This window comes from Scyliorhinus canicula, chromosome 8 (genome assembly GCF_902713615.1).
Source record: "Scyliorhinus canicula chromosome 8, sScyCan1.1, whole genome shotgun sequence".
Lineage (NCBI taxonomy): Eukaryota > Metazoa > Chordata > Chondrichthyes > Carcharhiniformes > Scyliorhinidae > Scyliorhinus > Scyliorhinus canicula.
The window spans coordinates 83,288,700-83,309,613 of record NC_052153.1 but is presented as its reverse complement, the minus strand read 5'-3'; the positions used below and the strand labels follow the sequence as shown (position 1 = coordinate 83,309,613).

Genomic DNA, 20,914 nt, shown 5'->3' with positions numbered 1-20,914 from the left:
GCATCCTCCAATCCCCCATCCCAGTACTGGAATTTCTGGGTCACCCCCCCCCCCCACACACACACAGTATGAGAGTGATCCTATCCCCACCGACACACAACCAGAGACCCCATCAAACCCCCCACCAGAAACCCCCATCAGATTCCCCCAATCAGAGACCCCATTTCAAAGCCCCTATCAAAGATGGCCCATGTCAGGGATCCCCATATTAGAGAGCCCCATTCAGAGATACCCCACATCAGAGAACGCCCATTGAGATCCCCATATTAGAGTATCCCCCCCCCCATTAGAGACCCCCCCCCCATATCAGAGGACCTAAAAAGCAGTCCAGGCAGAAGCAATGAAAACTCTCTGCTTTTACACTCACCTGTCCCTTATACCTCCCACATCAGACAGAGATAGCAGCTGCTGTTACTTCATAGAAAGCCAAAACCACATCACAAGGCTTTAAACCCCTCAGATCCTTTGATCTGCAAGGCTTCTATTCACTTTCAAAAAGAAAAAGCTTTTAGTAGGCTGCAATCAAGCTATGATTGTCATCTTCTGACCATATCAAAGGCAATTAAGTGCTTAGTGCTGAGAAAAAGAGGAAGTAACAGCACATAACTCCTAGATGTTTATAAACATTGAGGTTAGGTTCAAAACAGGATACTTGAGATGTATTCAAGTGGGAATGGAAATGAAAATGAAAATAAACAATCCAGACATCTGGCTGTCTGGAAGCTATTACCCTGTCAATTGCAGCCTACTGAAAGCTCTATCTCTTTGAAAGTTAATAAAAGCCTTGCAGATCAAAGGATCTGATTTGGGAGAGGTCTCTGAAGGGAGGGTCTCTGACTGGGGGGGGGTCTTTGATAAGGGAGGGGTCTTGCACATAGGGGTCTCTGATATGGAGGGCCTCTGATGGGAGCCCAAAATGTATATGGTAATTTGAATCATTCAGGGTACAATATTTTAAACAATCATCAAGGTGTCAAGAATTGATGAAAATTGATTGGCCTGTCTGAAAGCCTAGTAATGTGAAATTCTAATTCAGCTAGTGAGCAACCTTCATTACAAAAATCATTGCAGAAACATCATCAACTCTAATCTTCTTTACCATGTTGCCGATTTTAAATGTTGAATTGGAGCCTGTCGTCTGGTTGCATATTTGGGGTGTCGGACTTGATGGGGCTGCAGACATGGGTGGAGGCGGGTGTTCTTGCCTTCGCTTCATTGATCACCCAGAGGCGAGTTTTGCTGGGGTGGAGCTTGCCAACATCACCCAGAGCCTTGGCATGGGTAGGGGACCTAATGGAGTTTCTGTGCCTGGAAAAGGTCAAATACATGGTGAGGGTATCAGTAAGGGATTCTACTGGAGGTGGAGGCCTGTCATTGCCTATTTTAAGGAACTAATCACCATCAGTTGCTAGGAGGAGAGAGGGGGAGAGTGGGGAAAGGCGGGGGCAGGGTCGGTATAGGTTGTGTGGGGTTGTGATCTTTTTTATTGTATGTTAGATTGGTGGATTTGTAAAAATTTACAATTTTTGTAATATTTGGTAAAACTGAAAACCTTTAATAAAGACATTTTACGAAAAGACCTCTAATCTTCTTTGCTACACCTGTTTTAGAAGGTAATGAACTTGCCTAAACTCATGTTATGCCTTCAAAATATTGCTAGAAAATTTGGAAAGTGCAGACATTATAGAACATAGAACATAGAACAGTACAGCACAGAACAGGCCCTTCGGCCCTCAATGTTGTGCCGAGCAATGATCACCCTACCCAAACCAACGTATCCACCTTATAGCCGTAACCCAACAAACCCCCCCCCCCCTTAACCTTACTTTTTTTTAGGACACTACGGGCAATTTAGCATGGCCAATCCACCTAACCCGCACATCTTTGGACTGTGGGAGGAAACCGGAGAACCCAGAGGAAACCCACACACACACGGGGAGGACGTGCAGACTCCGTACAGACAGTGACCCAGCCGGGAATCGAACCTGGGACCCTGGAGCTGTAAAGCATTTATGCTAACCACCATGCTACCGTGCTGCCCCACAAAGTGACAAGATGTTACAGTATTAAATAACAGGTTTAAAATGTTTTGATCCAGGTTATTATCAAGACCCACTTCCTTCTTAATAGGTGATAAAAATGGCTGAGTCAACCAACCCGTACCTAACATATTAAGAAAGAAACTGTGGGCTGGATTTTCACCATTGAATCAGGAAGCTCAAGTCCTCTCCTTTAAAGGGACCTCACTCAGCATATTTACATTCTAGGGAGGGGGCGTTGGGATGGAATTGGGCCCACTGCCTCCGGAAGCAGTTTGGAGGTGGCTATGAAGGCAGGCGGGAGCTGAGACTAGCTGTTTAAATGGTCCACCTCAGTTTCCTGAGACTTTAAACCCATTGTTAGGCTCTCTGTCCCGCAGACCTCACCCTCCATGCCAATTCCATGCCCCCGCAAACCTCCATTGTCACCTCCATGCCCTCTCATATTCTCTCTTGCCACCTTGATAGCCACTGACACAGTATTCACAATAAACAGACCTCAGGAGCCATGGGGAAATTGAAATAAAAACTCCTAACAAAATAAGAGAGCCCTTGATCATAAATACTTGATATTGAACAAACTCTCATACAAGACATACATTCAAAAAATTTAAATCCCATTAATTGGCCAATCTGTTGTGAAAACAAACTTCTATTCACAAACCACATCAAAGCCAGCTAACCTTTTAACAACCTCTTAAACTGTAAATCAAAATGTGAACTCAGCCCCTCTGCTAAGATAAATTAATTTGGGGTTTTGAAACTCAACCAAGCATTCATTATTAACTCAGCTGTAATAACAACCCTTGGGAAAAATCAACAATGAAATATATTGAAATTGGAGGAACAAATGGCTAATTTCTTTTCCTAAGGCATGTCAGACGGCCTGTTAATCAGTGCACTCTAGCAACAGGTATCTTTTTCACTCTAACTGAAAGTTACAGCCTGTTTTTTGTTGGGAGATTTTAATAACTTCAGATCATCTCCCTGTTGAGAGCATTTATGGCTACTTGTAAAATTTGCGATAGCGATTTGTTAGGGCTCTTGAAACAACAAAGAATTGAGGTTGGGATTCTCCATCCCGCCACACCCATTTTCTGGGCAATGCAGTGCGCCCCTGATGGCAGAAGGATCCTCCTACCTGGCAGCCGGCCAATGGGTTTTCCCATTGTGGTTACCTCCACGCCGTCGCACAATCCGTGGGCGTGAGTGTTCTGCCGCTGAAGCGGAGGATCACGACAATGGAGAATCCAGCTGTGAGTCTTTTTGAACTCAGCACTATTCTCAAATGGTGCTTCTGAGTTTGGGTTTCCTGCCTGTGTGATTCATGCCATGCCCCATCCCCTTCTCCCTGCTGGCAACAAATAAGGATGGGAATTCCACATCCAGATCCCGCCTCCCATTTTGAAAGGTTTCCAGAACTGGTCCAACTCTGTGAAAATCTGGCCCTGAGTAAGGAATTTTAAATTATAATGAATCTATTCAGGTTTTTTTTACATTCTATTGAAATGATGAGGTATCACAGAAATGTATCATGTCTGATTTAATACTGACATGATGGGATTATTGCTTTCTGAATTTGTTCAAGTTCCCAGATCTATTTATCTCAGTTCTATATTTCTGATAACATAGAATATAATTAAAGGACTGGAAACTTTACAGGAATAATATTAAATCTAATTTAACGCATTTAAGGGGAAACCAGGGGAGAAAGCAATAGAAGGATATACTAGCACAGTTAGATGAAACAAAGTGGAAGGAGGCTTGGGTGAAACACATACACCAGCATAGTCCATTGGGGCTGAATGTCCTGATTCTGACCTGTAAATTCTATAAAGTTCCATATAATTGAAGGGAGAATTTATTTAGAAAATATTGATTTTACACGAAATATTTTTACAGGAAAGATTGTTTTAAATAAAGCTACAGGATACCTGTATTGCCACTCATGGCCAAATGGTGAGTTATGAATTGGTGGGGCAGTGTGCGGCAGTGAGAGCGGTTGGGTTAGTAATGTATGGTGGAAAGGGTGCTCAGAATTAATGGCAAGGAGCGATGGGGCTGAAATGGATCTGGAGAATATAAAAATACATTATAGAGGTATTGTCAATACACCATTAAAGCAGAATGGTATTGGATAATAATTTGTATTCCAGAGAGAATCTTAGAATGTTCTTATAAATATACTAAGAGCTTAGCTCTCTGTGTTAATTGGCCAAAACAGATGAGTAAAAGATTGAAATATTTTATGTCTCTCACTTTCAGATATATATGACCAGTATGTGGATATCTTTGGTGTGAACTCTGATAATTCAACTGCAATTGGCCCACCTAATGTCACTGAAAAGACAATGGAAGATGGCATTGCTGTAAGTAGCATAGGAGAAAATTAGTGCCTGATGAAACAGATTGCTTTGTGCAGTTAGTAAAAGCAGAGAACAAAGCTTGTATTTCTATATCACCTTGCAGAACCTCAGGATGCTCCAAAATTTGATAGTCAGAGAATCACTTTTGATGCATTGACTGTTGGGATGTAAGAAACACAATGGCCAAACAGCAAGGTACCTTAAATTGTGAGGTTGGTTGAGGAATAAACATTGACCAGTGTGGTGGGAAGAATAGTCTTGTCCTTCATCAAAATATAACCATGGGATTCATAGAATCATAGAATTTACAGTGAAGGAGGCCATTCAGCCCATTGAGTCTGCACCAGCCCTTGAGAAGAGCATGCTACTTAAGCCCCTTCCTCCACCCATGATCCAGAAACACCACCTAACCTTTTTGGTCATTAAAGGGCAGTTTAGCGCAGCCAATCCACCTAACCTGCACAAATTTGGACTGTGGGAGGAAAGCGGAGCAACCAGAGGAAACACACGCAGACACGGGGAGGAAGTGTAAACTCCACACAGACAGTCACCCAAGGCTGGAATTGAACCCGGGTCCCTGGAGCTGTGAGGCAGCAGTGCTAGCCACTGTGCCGCTTTGCCATCCGCCATCTACACCATCCGGGGAGGGGAAATAGGGTCTAATTTTAATGTCTAATTACCCCCCTACAGTGCAACACTTGTGAGCATACATTATGTGCACACTTTTCTGGAGTGGGACCACGACCTTCTGAGTCAGAGGGGCAGGGTGCTAACACTTTAGTCAAGGTTAAGTGGATGTCACTTGAGTGTTTGATAGAATAATAATAGCAATCATATAATAATAATTTTTATTATCACAAGTAGGCTTACATTAACACTGCAATGAAGTTATTGTGAAAAGTCCCAAGTCACCACATTTGGGCGCCTGTTCAGGTGCACAGAGGGAGAATTCAGAATGTCCAAATTACCTAACAGCACATCTTTCTGGACCTGTGGGAGGAAACCGGAGCACCCGGAGGAAACTCACGCAGACACGGGGAGAACATGCAGACACCAGATAGACAGTCACCCAAGCCGGGAATCGAACCTGGGACACTGGAGCTGTGAAGTAGCATTGCTACCCACTGTGCTACCATGCTGTCCTGTTAGATGCTGCGACAGAGGGAGATTGACCACATTTATCTTTCTGGCCACTGTGATACCAAAGAAGCCCTATAATAGAATTACAAGTTAGGCATGTGCCATGGTCATTCACCATTGGTGAAGTTGCAGCATCACTGTCACACTCTGGCCACCATCCCTGAAACAGTGTACAGCAGACCTTCAGGATTTAAAAAATATTCATTGACATTCCTTTAATTTGATGTTGTGATGATATGCATGAAGCAAGTTTGTACATAATGTTATGCACAACCTCCGACCACTAGATGACAATGGAAATGCACCACATGACCCTGTGGCTGGGGAGTTGGGAGTAGATCACGCTGGAGGATAGATGCGTTTTGCAGTAGCTGTGCAATAGTTAATTATTGGTCGAAGTTTAATATTTTATTTATCCTAGTTATCTTATCACGCAGGTGTTTCATAATAAATTATTTAAACTAGGTGTTCTGTAGTTCATCATTCACTTCAACCAGTCTACAGAACATGACATAGTACCAGGATTGATGATTTACTAAGAGCTCGAAGATTCAATACAAAAAAAGCGAACCACTAAAGATAACTTTGATGGATAAGGAAAAAAATGCATCTTTGCTACTAACTTTGCAAGTTACTGGTGTCTGGTGTTCAACGCGCGGTAAAACTTCGAAGCCTGGGATGGAAGGCATCAAGGCACCTCAACAGCTTTGGATTACCAGTAACATCGATGAGAATTGGAGGGTGTTTAAGCGACAGTTTAAACTAAATGTTGCAACCCTTGGTCTGCAGGCACAGCCTGTAGAGAGGCGTATCGTTTTGCTGCTCACTGTAGCAGGTCCCCAAGCAATTGAAATTTCCGACACATTTGTCTTTGAAAACGAGGCTGACAGCAAAAGCTTTGACGAAGTTCTTAAACAATTCGGTCGGTATTGCTCCCCTAAAAAAAATTAAACCTTTGAGTGCTATATTTTCCGTACATGCACCCAGAATGCGGGAGAGGCATTCAATAGCTTCTTCGCTGACTTGTGATTGAAGGTGCAGTCATGCAACTTCGGCACACTCCAGTCGCCAATGATACGCGATCAGATAGTTTTCGAAATCTCCAATAATAAAGTGCGTGAGTGGCTTCTGCTGGAAACAGACCTGCAACTTGAAAGTGTGATGTCACGCTGGTGAGCTTGCAGCAAAACAGCTCAGCACGCTGAATCTCCGGCAGTTTGGCACGAAGACAGAAGAGGTGGCAGACGCCATTAGTGTGGTTATGCAGCTGAATAAGAAACGTGCTCCCAGTGTGGGCGGTCATTTTGAGCGGCCAACCCGATCTTCCATCTTATGTCCGCGATGTAGCAAACGGCACTTGCCATTGCAATACACTGCTTAGGGAAAGTCTTGTGCCATCTGTAATGGCAGAAATCATTTTGCAACTCAATGTTATTCAAGGAGAAGGCCGGAGCAAACAGAGTATCACCGCTATTGATGATGTGTGCCTAGAGGACACATTCTTTGTGGATACATTCATGGGGCTGGATTCCCCTCCGGCGGGATGCTCCATTTTACCCGCAGCCCGGGGGTTTCCTGACAACGTGGGGCTGCCCCTAATGGGAAACCCCATTGGCTAGCTGGCGAAATGGAGCAGCCCGCCGGCGTGCTGAACCAGAAATCTGGTGCCACAAGACGTAAAATCCAACCCATGATCTCTAACGAAGACAAGGAGACTCAAGTCACACCAAATAACAATGTATTTGTACCACTCTGCAGCAATAGTGAATTGAAGGCAGATAATCATCATGATAAATGGACAGTGCCATTAAAGATAAATGGCACAGTGATAACAGTCAAGCTCAACACTGGTGCGAGTGCCAACCTCATCAATCTGTCCGATGTAAAAAAAGCTGTGGATTCAACCAAAAATAGTTGCCAGAATGGTATTGTTAAGAGATTACAATGGGAATGAAATCTTGTCGTTAGGAACATGTGAGCTTGATGTCGATGCCAAAAACAAAATTCACAGGTTTAAATTTTCTGTGGTGACGGCAGACCGGGAATCTTTAATTGGAGTTGAAGCATGTGAGGAGCTACAGCTAGACTGATGAGTATGTAGTGCAGCCAATGCTGCAAAAGGCCCTCATCCCTTAGGCGACTCCATACTGAATGATTTCCCTGATATTTTCCAACACGTAACCCAACACGCCGGGTAAACATCTTATTGTGGCTGATGCGCTTTCCAGAGCTACCAGCAATGAGGAAGCACTCCAGATGGATGAGGACATACAGGTCCACATAAACATGGTGACAGAGTCTCTGCCAGTCTCTGTAAATCAAAAATAATTAAAGAAGAAACTGCCAAAGACACTATCCTGCAGACAGTGAGAAAGTATATCCATGAAGGATGGCCCAAAGGATCCTGTTCAAGTTTCTACAATATTCCAGCAGAATTAAGTGACGTGAAGGGATTTAAACTAGATGTTCTGTAGTTCATCATTCACTTCGGCCAGTCTACAGAACATGACAGATATCACAAGAGGGTTCCAAGTTTTAGCTTGTCCATTAATCTAAAATTAAAAATGCAAATAGTATTTAATTTCAATTTCCTCAGAGGACATCTTGTTAATATTCCCAATGGATGCATTCTGGAATATGTAATTGTAATAATTTCATTGAATATGGCATTGAATATGGCACAGTGGTTAGCAATGTTGCTTCACAGCACAGCGCCTGGGACCTAGATTCAATTCCGACCATGGGTGACTGTCTTTGTGCAGTGTATACATTCTCCCCGTGTCTGCGTGGGTTTTCTCCAGGTGCTTTGGTTTCCTCCCACAGTCCATAGTTAGGTGGATTGGCCATGCTAAAATGCCCCTGGGTGTCCAATGGTGGGTGGGGTTGCAGTGATTAGGTGGGGAGTGGGCTTAGGTGGGGTGCTGCTTCCAAGGGTTGGTGCAGACCCGATGGGCCATATGGCCTCCTTCTGCACTGTGGGGATACTATGATTCTTCTATGATTCTATCTTTTCAACTTTGTGGCACTAATAAACTCTATCATACTCAAGGCACAGTTGCAAACAGCCCAGTATGGAACTTTACCTCTTTTTGAGTCAAAGAGAGCACAAATAAATGATCTTGGACTGCATTGCAAAGCCATACACATAATCACCAGTAATAAATTAAAAATGTATTTTTGAAAAATTAATAAGTCACTTTATTTTCCCTGTGCAACATCAACATGGAGAGTGCATTGGTACTTACACCGGCGCTCAAATGAAAAGCTTAGAGATCACACTGAGATTCCCAGCTGAGCAGCTGCTGATACTGGCTAATGCTTATCAGTTGGAGCTACCAAGTGGAGATGCAGAAAGGAAGGGGGTTTTGACAAGAAAATGCTTTGACATTCTTGTGCAATCTCTGAGCAGCCAGATACAGAGAAACACTGGCAGAACAGGTTAGCTGCTGATTAATGTTCAGGTATGCAGAACCGATAAAAAAATAAGGAAAAGCATTTAGGTGGCTTCAGCAACTTGACTAACACCTACTGAGATATCAAGAATTAAGTACAACATCATTCCTGAAAACTGAATTTCCTCCATTCGATAACCATAGTACATTTCTGAGGACCTGCAGCATGTGGTCACCAAAAGCACATTTGCTCTTCTAATCATCACAACATGAAGTAATGATTTGCATCTTTGTTCTGATTTTTTAATTATCCATTTAGGTTTATGGAGATTTGGGAAATCATGGCCTGGATTCTCCGATCCTGCGCCGGGTCGGAGAATTGGCAGCGGGGGGGGGGGTGAGAATCGTGCCACGCCGCTCCAACGCCGGGCTGCCGATTCTCTGACGACTGGAGAATTAGCACTAATCCCGCCCGCAGAGTCGCCACCGTGCCGGTCGGGGTCCATTGAAAGTGGCCCCCTCGGCCTGCCGGGTTCCGCCAAGTCCCGCCAGCGTGGGTTACGTATGGTCCTACCCGGCAGGACCTCGGAGTTCTGGTTGCGGGGGCCGTCCTGGTGGGTGGGGGGCAGGCGAGGAGATCCGACTCCGGTGGGGTCTCCACGGTGGCCAGGCCCACAATCGGGGCCTACCGATCGGTGGGTGGGCTAATTCCGGGGCGGGCCTATGTTACTCCATGCTGGGCCCCTGTAGGGCTCCACCATATTGCCCGGGGGCCGGCGCGGAGACAGCAACCCATGAACATGCGCAGACCCATGGCAAAGGAAAGAATAAAAACTAACTTTTAGGGCCTCTTTACCTGTCTATCAAGTCCCAAAGCTCTTTGGTCTGGCAGGAAAGCCAAAGCAGCCGCTCCACTAAAGCCTGAGTTAAAATTGCACTAGGAATTCAGTAACATGAACAGACCCTGATTTCCATATTTGTACGGACGACACTGGCTTTGGCTGGGTTGCTTAACCATTCATCCAATCGGCTGCATAAAAATTGCAATTGATGAAATCTGTGTGGCTTGATGGGGGACAAGTCATCTCGGTTATTTTCACCAGACCTATGGTTAAACTTACTTCCTAGAACTGCGCGTTTGCTGCCGGCCCATAGAAACATCAGAAAATCTGCTTTAAAAAATGAAGTATTTGCTATGAAGGCCTTGATAGAAGCATTATGAATTCAGTAATCGAATGGAGTAATAAGCCTGCGATAATGACATTACTGCCAACTTGTAGCAAACATCTGAGCACTAATCTTCATTAGCCTATAAAGGGTAGTGACAATGTACTTCATTATACATATGCATAATGTTGACTAATGTGAGTCATTCATGTTGCACTGTCACCACATTCTGATTGCTTCAATTCCTCTAGTGATCTCAGATCAGCCCTTTGTATACAGAGCTTAATATTTGAATAACTGAGAGACTGCAGATGTGCAGCAATACTCCGTGAGAGGTTTAACAGGCATTTGCAAGTGTGTTTGAAGGCCTGGGAGTTAACCAAGTGGGCTGATTTCAGCGATCCCTTCCTGCCTCTGACTGCTGATCCAAGGGGTGAGCTGAGTCCGATTGCAGCGGGAAGCCAATTAAAGTCATTGCTGCAGTAAAAAGTGGCAATTTCCTCCCAAAAGGGACCTCTTCTTGCAGCCATTTTGCTCTGCCTTCCTTTGAGGCATTCACCTCAGCAGCTGACTGACACTCCAGCTGTTGTGAAAGCTGCCCACATACAGCCTGAGTGGCTCTCCCTCCTCAACCTTCTCACCATCCCTTAGAAGGCAGCGCATCCAAAGGCAGCTAGTTGCCTTATGGAAAATTGACCCAGGTGTGCTGCTCTGACAGACAGATTACAAACCCATTAATTGTCCCAATGACTAGAAATTGTCTGGAAAACCCATCCCTCTAGATTTCAAAGTATGTGTGTTCCAAATATCCTGCATTACCCACAAGTCTGAAGTTTTAGACTTTTTCTCATAATTGATATGGGCAGGATCAATGGGTTGATTTTTATACTTTGCAAACATTGGCTAGTCAGCAGGTGGAAGGATTAAACACTTGCCCCAATATCATTAGCGAGACACCTAGGCTTAGAAATCTGGTAGTGTCCATCTTTGGAGTCTACGAATAGCCCACACTGAGGAACTTGGGGTTTTGGGCTTTGGACCCTATCATGTTGATGGCACATCAGCAGGAATCCACACAGGTTCATGCACTAATTTTCATGTAAGAAATTGAGTAAGATAGTGGGGCTCTGCAGTAGGAATAGCTGGGCCTCAGTGTATTTAAAGGGGAGAAACATTTTCATCCAGATGGTGGCACTGTGGTTAGCACCGCTGCCTCACAGCACCAGCAACCCGGGTTCATCCGGCCTTAGGTGACTGTGTGGAGTTTGCACTTTCTCCCCATGTCTGCGTGGGTTTCCTCCAGGTACTCCGGTTTCGTCCCACAGTCCAAAGATGTGAAGGTTAAGTGGATTGGCCATGCTGAATTGCCCCTTGGTGTCCAAAGATGTGCAGGTTAGGTAGGGTTATAGGGGATAGGGCGGGTGAAGTGGGCCTAGGTTGGGTGCTCTTTCGGAGGGTCGATGCAGACTCGATGGGGACGAATGGCCTCCTTTTGCGATGTAGGGATTCTATAGGAGGACATCAGAGTGGGGGCTGGTGGGGGAAATGGGTTGGGTGGGGGAGGAAGCCTGAGTCAGGAGTGAGGCTGGAGTTCTCAGGAGCAGGAGAAGTGGTGACAATGGTAAATGCTTACATTTTTAAAAAATCCTATGTTGTTGAGTATTGGTTTTCCCAGAGGAAACCAGCATTGGTGCTGGCTTCCCCAGGCGCTATATGAAGTTGAGGCAGGCACTAAGCTGCTTACTTGCATATGTTAATGGCCTAATGACCTGCTTCAAATATGAGTAAAGGACACCTCTTATTTAGTTGTGTTAATGGGGCCCTTTGAATGGGCGGGCTCCACGGACCACGTGACCGGCTCAGGGCCAATCATGCAGGAGGTCGTGAACCCCGATAATGGGGAGTTTGCACGAGGCACTGGGAGCAGGATGATGGGCAGTGTGGACCAGGGCGCTGAAGTATAAAGACCTGTTATGAACACCTGGCCCTCCAGGCCAACAATATTACGGAGAACGAGCACCATTCAGCTATACTGTTGAAGGCCTGTGGACCGCATACGTTCTGAGTACCCAGAGTCTCACATATGGGTGGCATGGTAGCACAGTGGTTAGCACTGTTGCTTAATAGTGCCATCGTTCCAGATTCGATTCCCTGCTTAGGTCACTGTCTGTGCGGAGTCTGCCGTTCTCCCCGTGTCTGCATGGGGTTCCTCCGGGTGCTCCAGTTTCCGAATTTGTGTTTCGGCTGCAGAAGATAGCTAAGTTTTGTGAGTATGGAACTGTTTTGTCCGATATGCTTCACAATCACTTGGTCTGCGGTATCAATAATATAGAAACTCAGAAGATTTTGGGTGAAGTCTCCCTAACTTTTCAGCAGGTACCACAGATCTCCCTATCCCACGAAAGCACGGAATGCAGCACCCAAGAGATACAAAGGATGGAGGTGAACATTTTAGGGTGTCATCCCTTATATGGTGCCCCCGTTGCCCGGAGGGAACGCCATTGAGTCTCTAGCTTCTGGGAGAAAAGCCAACTGCTGAAGCGTGCGACGCCCCCAGACTCAGCTGAAGGTGATTCCAACCCGTGTGCAGGCAACAGGAGGCCCAGCGTTCTAGGCGCCCCGGTCAAGGTAAGCGTCAGCCCAGGGGCCGGGCCTTGCATCTAAATGACCCAGAAGATGCAGAGGATGAGGCTGAGATGCAGCTGAACTGTTTGGCAGTGCACCGTGTGGCCCCTATTCGTGTTCTGATAAAGTGAATGACCATATGCTCCAAATGGAGCTGGATATGGAAGCAGCAGTTTCTGTGGTGGTGCTGAGCACTTTTAATCTTATCAAGCAAGGAGTGCATACATGGGGCGGAATTCTGTGATCCTGAGGCTAAGTGTGTTGACACCATTGGAAACGCGTTTCTCGACGGCATCAACACGGCCTCAGGATCAGCAATTCTGGCCCCTATAGGGGGCCAGCACGGCACTAGAGCGGTTCACGCCGCTCCAGCTGCTGATCCCAGCGTGAACTGGGCGCCGCGGGATCCGCGCATGCACAGTGGCTGTGACTTTCTTCAACGAGCCGGACCCGACGCAACATGGCATAGGACAACAGGGGCCGACGTGGAAGAAAGGAGGCCCCCAGCCAGAGAGGCCAGCCCACTGATCGTTGGGCCCCGATCGCGGGCCAGGCCACATCAGAGGCCCCCCCCGGGGTCAGAGAATTGCGAGCTTGCATCAGGGCGGCGTGGCGCGATTTGCACCGGTCGCAGGGATTCTCCGACCCAGCACTGGGCTGACAGAATCCCGCCCTTTGTCTTTGGCTGACATGGCAGCTGGTTTGGCCACTTATACAGGGTAACAACTGAATTTTGTGGGGTCCACCCTCACTCCAGTGGTTTATGAGCGCAAGAAAGTGTGCCCTCACCTCATTGTTGTTTAAGGAAACGGTCCTAGCTTGTTGGGCCATGATTGGCTGCACTAGCTACAGTTGGGATTGGTAGCATATTCTTCAAGTGATGTTTGGCGATTTGTGTACAGCACTAAGCAAATTTCCGGAGGTTTTCCAGCCTGATTTGGGTACCATTAAGGGGGCCTTGGCCAAACTCCAGGTGGACCCAGAAGCCTAGCCCCAATATTTTCCTGCCCGCCCGGTTTCCTACGCAATAGTGGAGCAGGTTGAGACAGAACCTGGGCGCTTGGAAAGTTTGGGCACTATTTGGCCTGTGCGCTTCGCTGATTGGGTGGTGCCGATGGTCCGAGTCATGAAGCCGGATAAAACGGTCCGCCTCTGCAGAAACTATAAATTGACAGAGAACACGATTTTGAGATAGACCATTACCCTTTACCCTGCATCAAGAATCTCTATGTAACACTGGCCAGTGGCTGTTCATTCACAAAATTGGACATGAGCAACCCTTATCTACAGCTGGACCTCAATGAATCCTCACTGAAGTACATCATGAGCAATACACATGAGGGACTCTATGAGTACACCTGGCTTCTATTCAGAATCTCCTCGATGTGCACAGTCTTCCAGCATGTCATGGAGAACATCCTGCGTGGATTCCCGCAAATTGCAGTTTTCTTGGATGATGTGTTAGTCACAGGGGCCACAGAACATATCAAGAAGATATTGAAGTGGTTTCCCGAATATGGGATCCACCTGCGCTGCACATTATGCATGATTCATGCAGAAGAAGTGGTATATCTCGGATATTGGCTGGACCGAGATGACCTGCACTCAGTCGTTGAGAATGTATGGGCATCAAAATGGCCCCCACTCCGCGAGATGCCACGGAACTTTGCTCTTCTCAGATTAGTGAATTATTATGGACGCTTTATTCCGAATTTGGCTACCATCCTCGCCCTCCCTCCACTTGCTCTTGGAAAAAGCGCCAGTCTTGGGCTTGGGGCAATGCCCAGGATACAGCATTTAACAAGTTGAAGCGGCGGTTGTCTTCTTCAGGTGTGATGACACATTTTGACTCTTCAAAACCGTTGTCCGACACATGCAATGCTTCTCCTTATGAATTATGGTAGTTTTGTTCCATCAAATGGACAACAGCCATGACCAGCCGATCGCCATTTACCTCCAAGACACTGGCTACGGCCGAGAGAAAATATGCCCAGATCGAAAAAGAAGGTCTGGCGGTCATATTCGGTGCAAAGCGATTTCATCAAAGCGTCTCTGGCTGCCATTTTATTATTGTCACCAATCACAAGCCATTACTAAACCTCTTTCATGAAGTCAAGGCAGTCTCGCCAAAGCATCTGCAAGGTTTCAGCGCTGGTCTCTGTTATTGGCTGCTTACGAATACACTTCGAGCCTGGCCCAGGGACCCAGATTGCGCATGCTGGTGCATTGAGCCATCTTCCCCTGCAGGCCGAATCCGCGAAAACACCGACAGCGGACAAAGTGACTGCTGCCCTGAATTACATGGACTTCTTGCCCATCACTGCCTCGTGTGTTCATGGTTGGAAGGAAACTGACCCTGTGCTTGCCAAAGTGCTATACAGTGGACAGAATCAGCAGCTAATAGGGGAGTTGAAGGCTTTCTCCTCAAAATTGTCGGAGTTGACCGTGGAGGACAGCATCTTCCTGTGAGGCACCAGAGCTGTTGTCTCAGTGAATGGACAGGCAGCCATGTTGAAGGACCTTCACAATAGATATCCTGGAGTGTCCAAAATGAAACTGCTGGCGAAAATCTAAGTCTGGTAGCTGGGATTGGACACGGATATTGAGACATTCCCATGACGGCACCCCTATACCCCTGGGAGTGGCACCCTTGGGTCCATATGCATGTCAATTTTGCCGGTCCCTTCTTGGGTTCGATGTTTCTCGTCCTGGTGGACGCTCACTCAAAGTGACTGGAGGTGCACAAGATGGCAACGATCACCTTCCGGGCAACCATCAAGCATTTGCGCATTCCTTTTTCCACCCACAGAATCCGGAAGGTACTTGTGATCGCTAAAGGTGCGTCTTTCACGAGTGAAGGGTTTGCCGCTTTTGTGAAGAGCAATAGGATTCGCCGCATCCGAACCACACCATATAATTTAATGGTTTGGCAAAAAGGGTCGTGCAGACAGTTAAAAGGGGGCTCAATGGACACAAGACTTGCAAGATTTTTATTCTTGTACAGGACATGCAGTAATTGGCGAAGACCCCGCTGAGATGATAATGGGTCATAGACTTCATACATGACTGCGTTTGATTCACCAGGCATCATTGCGAAGGTGCGTTGTGACCAAGGTTTGCAAGGTCATTGCCCATTTTGAGCTGCATCTGACGATGCGGTGTTCATTCATAACTTCAACAATGGTGCTCACTGGCGCTCTGGGATTTTTGTCCATCAAAAGGGACCAGTCTCTTACCTGAGGTCTGGGGCAACTAATGAAACGACAGCTGGATCGCATTTGCTCACGGCAGTTGTTGCCTCGTGAAGACCCTTGAAAGAAACCTACCCTAGATCCTCCAGCTCCATTGCCGAATCAGCTTGCTGTAACGCCTCCAGTCTCTCTTGATGCCGACATGCCCAACGCTGTATCTTCCAACTCTGAGATGGAGACGCAGATCTCCTGACGATTATCTGCCGTGATGCTCCTGTTGCAGTCGTCTTTCACCACCGTGGTATACACCGACTGATACGGCGCATCAGCTCCATGTGGACTTATCAGATCCAAAGAGACTCTGATGTCCTTCACCTGCTCCTCCTTCTCTGTCTCTTTGCTCATCAAGGGGGTCTTCGGACATTGGGGAATGTAATATCCTGCACAGGACCTACTGACCAGATTGTGAAATTGGTTAAAGAACATTACAACCCAAGCCTCTCGATTATCCTCCAATGTTATAAGTTTAATTCTGCAGTGAGGGACCATGAAGAGTCTGTCTCAGCCATCATAGCTAGGCTTCACCAGCTTGCTGAGCACTGTGAATTTAGTGACATGTTGCGCTACAGGCTGGTTTATGGGATACATAATCTTAATATCCACAAGTAGTTCCTGTTGGAGACCACAATTATGTTGGAAAAAATGATCTAGATAGCTCAGGAGATGGAGTGTGCAGAAAAAGGCACCACTGAGCCTCAAAGTGTGGCAGAAGGGGAGGCTAACCAGGTTTGGGGTGGTACAGCCCCAGGCCAGTGGCAGGATCAACAGACATAGCTCAGAGCCAGACACAGTTCTTGGAACAGGACCAGAAACCAAGGAGTGGGAAGGAATCAGGGCATCAAACCAAATCCGAGGTTGACTGCCAGCATTGTGCCGGGGTGGGGGGGGGGGGGGGGGGGGGGACATTCCCGGTAGACCTGCCATATTCAGGAGTCCATGTGCTTCCATTGCAACTGAAGGGGGCACATTCAAGCACGTTGCTGCAAGAGGCAAAGCCCGCCAATGCAAATAAAAAACAACAGCATTCCACGGCGCCACTGAACACAGTGGAGAAGAGCTCTGAAGAAGAGTCTGCAATGTATCGGTTGAATGCAGTCCAATTGAATAAGATGGAACTGATTGGAATTGTTTTCAGGGTAAATGATAGACATCTTAAAATGGAAGTTGACACCAGGGCTTCAGTGACCGTAATGGGTGAGCTGACCTTCCAATATCTGTGTGGAGGAACACAATCTTTAAGCTTGAAGAGTACTACAGCCAAACTTAGACATACACTGGGGACATTTTAAAAATCCTAGGAACAGGCAAGACCCCGGGGAGGGGGGGTGGTGGATACTGAGGGCAGGAGGCCAATCTGCCTTTGGCTGGCATGGATGGACATGGACCCAGTCTGTTGGCAAGATGTTTGCAGAAGATTCGGTTCAACTGGCTGGAAATAGTCAAAATATCTGATGGTGTCCTCCAAACCAAAATGTCTGAGGAGTTATGAAGAAGTCTTCCACAAGGAATTGGGCTGGATTAAGGGTGTAAAAGTCAAGATATATGTCAATCTGGATTCGACACCCAAGTTCTTCAGAACTAGACCAGTGCCATATACATCAGAAGGTTGAAGCAGAGCTAAAGAGATTGGAAGAACTGGGTATAATCAAGCTGGTCCAGTTTTCATCGTGGATGGCGCCCATAGACCCTGCCCTTAAACCTGATCGGTCAATAAGGATTTGGGGGACAATAAAATGTGTATAAATCAAGCTGCCCGGATCTATCGGTATATGATTCCCTGAATTGAAAATGTCCACACAAACTAGCGGTAGGTCCTCACTTATTCAAAACTGGACCTCAGACACGACTACCTGAAACTAGAGTTGTTGAGGAATCTCAGATGTTTGCTACAATCAATATCCAGAAAGGCCTCTTCCATGACACCAGACTACTATTCAGCATCACTTCAGTCTGCTCTATCTTCTGTGCACAATGGAAAATCTCCGCTATGAAATTCCCATGGTTTACATTGATGACATGCTAGTCACCGGCACTGCAATAAAAGATCACATGGCCAGTCTAGCGGAAGCATTAAAGAGGTTTTGTGATGGCGCACTTGGTTAGATGGACAAGTTGTGGTCCAATCAGGGCTGGTGTCTTAAGTGGTCAATGTTAACGGGAAGGCTGTCAAAAAGCACATTGACCACCTGAGCGGTCAAGGGATGGTGACCCCTGACATGGAGTCCAGCGAGCATTGTGGATAATCCTGTAACTCAGCCAAACCAAGGGGAGCCAGGGACTTCCATTTCTGTTCAACCTGCTGTGTCTGTCAAAGCTGGTGAGACTAGTTTGTCATCAAAGTAGGCCGTTCTAAGGTGGCATTGACTGTGGACCACTTGATCACCCAAAAGACTGCTGAGTCTGTGACTGGGCTATGGAGGTCCGGGAGGACCTAGAGGTCTCTGGACTGATTGACCTTTTGATGGACTCTCTTTCCATGGATGTCCTGTTGATAATCTTAACTTTTGTATATATTTTTTGGGTAGTGTGTTTAGGGATTTAAGGCGAAGGGATGCAATAGCATGGCCCCTTTAAGGGAGAGGGCTTCACAGACCACGTGACTGACTCGGGGCCAATCGTGCGGGAGTGCGCAAATCCCAGCTAATGGGGAGTTTGCGTGGGGCTCAGGGAGCAGGGCCCTGGACAGTGTGGACCAGGGAGCGGACGTGTAAAGATCTGGGGCGGGATTATCCATCCCACCAGACCCGTTTTCTGGTGAAGTGTGCCCCTGCCGACAGTGGGATCCTCTGCCCTGCAGCCAGCCAATGGGGTTTCCCACTGTGGCCACCACCCCGCCTTTGGGAAATCCGCGTGCGTCAGTGCACTGCCGGTGAAGTGGAGGATCCCACTGACGAAGAATCCTGCAGCAGTTGTATAGCTTTTGTTTTTCATCAATAAACCCCTTTGTTTACTACTGGAAGCCTCCAGTGTATGTCTTGAGCCACCATATTAGTCTTTACGGAAATACACCTGGCACCCCGAGAGCCAAATGCCTAGCCCTCAACCCATAGTCAGGGTTCAGTTTCCTTCAACCAGAGAACTGCCAGCACTGATATGCTGGGGTGGCAGCAAATCCATAAGGTCATCCCCTGCACTTGGGCCTGCAATTAGGGCTTAAAGAGGCAATCGGTCCAACTGCGCCAAGGATCTGGGTTTGATCCCGGACCTGGGTCACTGTCCGTGTGGAACTTGCACATTCTCTCCGTGTCAGCGTGGGTTTCACCCCCACAATCCAAAGGTGTGCAGGGTTGGTGGATTGGCCACGCTAATTTGCCCCTTAATTGGAAAAAAAATGAATTGGATACTTAAATCTAAAAAAAGAGGCAGTTGGTCTGGTAGGGCAAAGGAGCATTGAGAACATTATCAAAGGGGTGAGGAATAGCAGCAAGGTAAATGAGTGAACATTATGCTCAGCTTGTTGCCCTTAATATAACAAATACATTACTTTTTATTATTCCCAGAGGTGCTTCCACCCCTGTTTCTGGCTGCCTCTTTCTGTATGCAGAAAAATATTGTAAAATAAGAACTTTAGGAGTGAGGCATTCAACCTGTGAACCTATTCCAGCATTCAGTTAGATCATGGTTGATCTGTATCACAGCAACATTTCCCGTCTTTGTTTCATACCCCTTGATACTCTTACCCAACAAAAATATATCCATCTCCATTTTGAAAGCTCGTATAGTCTCAGCATCCACAAACATTTGTGAGAGGGTCGAGTGAGCAGATCAAGCACTCAGCAGGTGCTGTGCTTAACTGTGCCACTGCATCAAATAATATTACAGGACCATAATCCACATTGAATAATGAAGCCCCTGGTCATATTGAGTGGGACGAATGGCTGCCTAAATGGAGGACTGCACAAAAATGACAACAGGTGCAAGTGGATTGAAGTCAATGGTACATTTACTTATGTTATTTTTATCTGACGTCTACTCTTTCTCACTGTACAGATATCAAAATCGTCTTTCTGGCATGTTAGGAGTATTGTGTTGATTCCAGGTATCAGGTCAAATCACTTTGGATCAGCAACTTAGCTGGTCTTAGTGGACATTAGAGTGGGTTTCGGTAACTCTGCACCACTTATGTCTCTTTCAAGTTCATTGTATAAGAAGTACAACCATTTCTGTCGAATCACAAAATTGTTCTATCCAAATCAACATTCCAATTGGAATTCGGAGTTAAACAAAAAATATGTTTGTTGCTGGTTTGAAGCTCTGAAACTGTTTCTGTGAATGAGCTGAAGGTTAATAATACTTCATGAACTCCTGATATAATCAAAACACAGTGGTAATAAGCTCAGGGTAAGCTAAAGATATGTACACAGTTGAAACATGAGCTTAGGACAGTATTTCAGAGTCACGCATGTCTACATTGAAGGACGTTTACAGTTTTGAGATTGTCTCTACAATTTAACGAACCTTAAGGTTACCAAACCTCATCATGGGTATTCCTGGAGATTTAAACTCATGATGTTATGATCATATGACATCAGCAACTGTTATTTGTTATTTTTTTGAAGTTGTCTATCTTTCCACATGGTTTTGTGCCTATGTGAGGAATCCTGAGGTCACCTGCAAGCAGGCAAAGGGGAATCAAGGGTAGGGTAAAGAGGAAACATATAGAAGGGAAAGAGGAATTTGTGGGGGTGTGGGAAACCAAAGCTGGGGAGAACTTTTATTCCACTAATTTTTATAATATAAAAGTTTCTAAAAATATTGAAAACAAATATTTTTAAATATTTAAATCTGCCTGGGGGCAGATTTGAACCAGTTAGGTAGGAATTTAAAATGCCTTGAGTTACTTACCTAAATTCCACCACTTCACTAAGTAGATGCAAGGACACCTTCCCAAAGCTAGAGTTATATAGATTCACATTGAGTCCAATGGCATTGTT

General features: G+C 46.1%; 1 protein-coding gene across 3 annotated transcripts in view; it reads left to right on the top strand.

Annotated features, from left to right (window-relative positions):
• The window catches only part of ntrk2a (neurotrophic tyrosine kinase, receptor, type 2a), a 309,915-nt gene that overhangs the window by 100,860 nt on the left and 188,141 nt on the right, over positions 1 to 20,914 (top strand). For all 3 annotated transcript variants that reach the window (XM_038804846.1, XM_038804848.1, XM_038804847.1), the window contains one exon: positions 4,305 to 4,408. In XM_038804846.1, the coding sequence (XP_038660774.1) occupies positions 4,305 to 4,408 (104 nt within the window). The remainder of the gene's footprint in view (positions 1 to 4,304; positions 4,409 to 20,914) is intronic.